General features: G+C 51.3%; 2 protein-coding genes across 2 annotated transcripts; one reads left to right on the forward strand and one right to left on the reverse strand.

The window, feature by feature from the left end:
- The first annotated feature begins 132 nt into the window (after positions 1-132).
- LOC108083415 (DNA damage-regulated autophagy modulator protein 1) lies at positions 133-1724 on the forward strand. Its single transcript, XM_017179170.2, has 4 exons — positions 133-328; positions 394-515; positions 611-998; positions 1056-1724. Exons 1-4 carry the CDS (start codon positions 264-266, stop codon positions 1219-1221), a joined length of 741 nt encoding a protein of 246 aa, XP_017034659.1. The 5' UTR covers positions 133-263; the 3' UTR covers positions 1222-1724.
- On the reverse strand, positions 1550-3640 carry LOC108083410 (cyclin-L1). The gene is made up of 3 exons (XM_017179163.3): positions 2957-3640; positions 2085-2897; positions 1550-2022 (listed from the first exon to the last, which is right to left on the reverse strand). The coding sequence occupies exons 1-3, from the start codon at positions 3532-3534 to the stop codon at positions 1746-1748; spliced, it is 1668 nt and encodes a 555-aa protein (XP_017034652.1). The 5' UTR covers positions 3535-3640; the 3' UTR covers positions 1550-1745.
- Between the last annotated feature and the right edge of the window lie 328 nt (positions 3641-3968).

Consider the following 3968-nt stretch of genomic DNA (forward strand, 5'->3'; position numbering starts at 1 on the left):
ATTTTGTTATTAAAAATATGTTGCTCAATATTTCATTGTTTTAAGATTGTCCAATTGCAAAATGCAATCTTGGGTTTGCGTCTCCACTTTGGGAGATTTTTTAGGTTGAGGGTCACATTTTAGTCTGGCAATACTGGCCAAAACATTGCAGTTCTCTTTGGAGCGCAGTTTTTTATTCGCCTGAAGCGCAATTGCATACAGTTTAAGATCAATCACTACCATCGGTACCCTGGCAAGTTGGCATTCTCAGCTGCCCCTGCACGATGTCACAGGTTTATCTGCTGCCCGTGGCCGTGTTCCTGATCTTCCAGGTGACCTTCATCGGAACGTAAGTACGCAGCGGCAGTGTTCCTAGGTGCACTATCCTTATCCGTTTATTGCGTTTCCCTACAGCTACATTGTGGCCGTGTTGGAGGGACATGTGGTGCCCACAGTGCCCTACATTAGCGATGCGGCCACCTATTCGCCGGAGAGCTGCGTCTTTGGGCAGCTGATCAACATTGGGAGTGTGCTCTGTAAGTGCCATACTCCAGGGGCTGGATGAGTCAGTTATCTGCTGTTGCTGTGGCGATTTCTCTTCTCCCACTAATTATTATCGCATGCCTTGCAGTGGGAATCACCATTTACGTGCGCTACCGCCAGGTGCTGCAACTGTACGAACACCATCCAGAGCTGGACGCTGCCGTGCTGCGGCACAACCGCCTGGCCCTGTGGTGCGGTCTAGTGTCCTGCCTGGGCATTAGCTTTGTGGGCAACTTCCAGGAGACGAACGTTCGGATTGTGCACTTTATTGGCGCCTTTTGCTGCTTTGGCTGCGGCACTTTGTACTTTTGGATGCAGGCGCTGATCTCGTATCTGATCCTGCCCATGTCTGGAACCCGCATATACGCCCACCTGCGGCTGGGCATGTCCGTGGTGTGCACCATACTGTTTATCCTGCTGGCTGTGACCGGCGTGATGTCGCACATCCTGTTCAAGGGCCAGAATCCGAGGAAGTGGTGGGTCCATCAGTCTTAAAATGATTGCTAATAAATAATCCTGTTGCCCTGTTCTAGGTACCCCTCGGATGGCGGCTGGTACTTCCATGTGATTAGCTCCATTTCGGAGTGGATCATCGCCACCATCTTCAGCTTCTTCATCCTGTCCTTCACGCAGGAGTTCCGCGATGTCTCGTTGTCGCACCCCCAGATCGCGCTGATGTCGTACACAGCCGTCATCTAAGATCCCAGGAGCATTACCCAGCTAGTATTAGTATAGCGATCTTGGGCTAGATTACCCAGCTGCAACAAGGACTGTGGTCGCTGGGTATGGCAGGGATTGCATGCATTCTGGGAGTAATTCTCCGTCTTGTCGGATGATTAATTCCCACTCTTAATCATTTTAAGAACAAAGAAACTTGGCTGAATGATTAGTAGTTGTACTCCATCCTGTATAAGCTCTGGAGGATGCCTTCCGTCTCGCTCTCTTTCGGCCGCCCTTCTCTGTCGGATTACTGTGATATCTGTAGAATGATGACAAAATGTGTGTGCGTTTCCAAAGACGAAGCAGCTGCTTGATTGAGGAGTTACATTTATTGTTTTACCCGAGTTCAAGTTCAGTTTATACATTATACATTACGTTAGTTACAGTTACTAAGTCGAACTAATGCCAGGTTTGTGGTCGGTACAAACAATCTGTAGGTCGTAAAATGCAAAAGCAATTAAATCAAAACGGTGTGGAGTGTTTCTGGGTTGGTTTTCTTTTCACTAACGCTTGCGATCCCTGGAGCGATCGCTTTCCCGGTGCTTGTGGGCTCCACGGCTGCCTCCATGGTTTCCACGCCCATCGTTGCCTCTTCCATCGCCGCCTCTGCCGTCCCCACCACTGCTGCGATGCGATGATGAGGCATAGCGACTATGCTTGCCCGAATTGGAGCTCGAGTTGCGATACTTGTCGTCGTTGCCCACATTGTTACTGCTGCCGGTGTGCCCCGACCGCTCCTTTTTCGAGTAGTAGTCATTGCGGTCCCGCGAGGATTTTCTCCTAAAATTAACAAATCATATAATTTGTTAGGGTTCCTCAAGGAAACAATCTCGTTTACTTACATTTTGCGGTGCTTGCTGTGCGGCGAACTGGAGCGCGTGGCCGAGCGCGAGTAGTGACGCGATTTCTTCTTGTGCTTGGGCGGTGTGCGGGAGCGTGAGCGCGTGGAACGGCTGCGGTGGGACTTCTTCGTGCGGTCGCGGCTCGGCGAGCGCGTTCTTGGCGAACGGGAGCGCGGCGTACGCGATTGTGTACGCGTCCTGGAGCGGGAACGCGACCTCGAGTCCTTCTCCGGCGACTTCTCCGAGGGCAGCGGCAGGGGAACAGCCCGCTGAATAAACCCACCCCAGGCATTGTGTGATCCATTGTTGCGATCGACAGTGATCACAGCCGGCGGAGTGTTGGCCTCCTTTGTCTTGTTGCGTGCGTCCATGTACTGCTTCTTCAGCTCATCGACAGCGGCCTCCAGCTTCTCCACCACGGGCTTGGGGCGTGTGTACAGCTCCATTACCCTGTAGCAAATGTCCGTGATGTCCTCCATGGGCACACGGAAGATGCCGAACCAGGGCGGAGTACTGGGCAGCGCAATGTTCAGCTTACGGGCGCTCAGGTAGATGCAGGCACAGGCAATGGCCTCCGGCGTGTAGCGCATAAAGACATCCGTCCTCAGGGAGTCGTTCATGAAGTTCCAGGAGAGCTGCATCAACTTCTCGTGCTTCTCGTACTGCAGCACCTGCAGATACATCACTATCAGCTTGTGTGGATGCTTCACATGGACACAGAAGCCCAGTTCCTTGAGTACGCGTCGCTCTGCCTTGATCACCTGCATCTTGAGGTTCGTGTAGTACGGATCCAGCACCATGGGCGAGATTTCTCTGGAAAAAGAGGAAGGATCAAAACTTTTCTTGGGCCGAAAGATTCTACGTGAACTCACTTCTGCGCCCGCACTTGCTTGATGTGATGAAATACATTGATCACGTCCCGGATGCGTCGCGGCGCCTCCTCGATCTTTGAGGCCAGGCACAAGCAGCTCATGGCCACCGTCTCCATGTTGTGGCGTACAAAGCTCTTGGAATAGAAGAATCGCTGGAAGAGCACCTGGCCCGTGGCCATGGCCACCTGCGGCAGACGGAGCAAGATGCCCGCCGTCTGGATTAGTTCGCAGCCGAGTATGCGCAGATCCTTCTCCGTCTCGTGGTCCAGACCATCCTGGCTGGACGGCGTCACATCGATCTGGCTCTCCGGTATCAGGCTGTTCTCCAGCGTTAGCACAATGCGATTGAAGAGGCGGGGGTACATCGGCTTGCTGGCATCCGTCTCGGCGGCCGTTGCGGCCCCATCACCGCCAGCGCCGTCCGCCCCCGAGGACGCTGTGTTGTTGGAGATGTTTACACTGTTCGAGTGGAGCGAGGTCACCGTGGTCAGCACGTTGGTGATCGTCTCCACCGTCGTCAGCGATGACGACGTCACCGTCGTGTGAACCATAGAGGCGCCGGCTCCACGACTAGCCATTCGTTGCCGTTATCCACGTCGTAAACTTTTTGACTTTCAATAAAATTGGCAAAATGGAGCAGTTTTTTTTAATTTGTAATTTCCAAATTTAGTGTGACCGTGGCGCGCACGCTAAAATATACCAAAATGCTTGGATAGACCCTTCATCGGAAAATATACTAAAGAAATCGTAATACTAAAAAATGTACCATCAAATTTGAGTTAAGTACTTGAGTTATGTACTCAGATTGACGAAAAAACTTGCATTATTTTCAGAATCCTAGGTTTTATGGCCAAAGATAACAATTATGATAATTTCACAATTTTAATATTTTTATGTTCAAACCATGTATGACCATAGGCTGTGAAGAGGAAAATCTGCTCATTTATTCACGAAGTCGTGGTTTTATAACAGGAAAACCAGGCGGGCACACTAAATTCATTCGGTCGCAGAG

This window comes from Drosophila kikkawai, chromosome X, assembly GCF_030179895.1.
Source record: "Drosophila kikkawai strain 14028-0561.14 chromosome X, DkikHiC1v2, whole genome shotgun sequence".
Taxonomy (NCBI): Eukaryota; Metazoa; Arthropoda; class Insecta; order Diptera; family Drosophilidae; genus Drosophila; species Drosophila kikkawai.

Excerpts from the sequence above, each read along its gene's own strand:
- LOC108083415 (XM_017179170.2), top strand. The coding sequence starts at position 264 with ATGTCACAGGTTTATCTGCTGCCCGTGGCCGTGTTCCTGATCTTCCAG. Across the intron at positions 329-393 it reads CAGGTGACCTTCATCGGAAC|CTACATTGTGGCCGTGTTGG; the intron begins GTAAGTACGCAG and ends GTTTCCCTACAG. Across the intron at positions 999-1,055 it reads GGCCAGAATCCGAGGAAGTG|GTACCCCTCGGATGGCGGCT; the intron begins GTGGGTCCATCA and ends GCCCTGTTCTAG.
- LOC108083410 (XM_017179163.3), bottom strand. The coding sequence starts at position 3,534 with ATGGCTAGTCGTGGAGCCGGCGCCTCTATGGTTCACACGACGGTGACG. Across the intron at positions 2,898-2,956 it reads AAGCAAGTGCGGGCGCAGAA|AGAAATCTCGCCCATGGTGC; the intron begins GTGAGTTCACGT and ends CTCTTTTTCCAG. Across the intron at positions 2,023-2,084 it reads CACAGCAAGCACCGCAAAAT|GAGAAAATCCTCGCGGGACC; the intron begins GTAAGTAAACGA and ends TGTTAATTTTAG.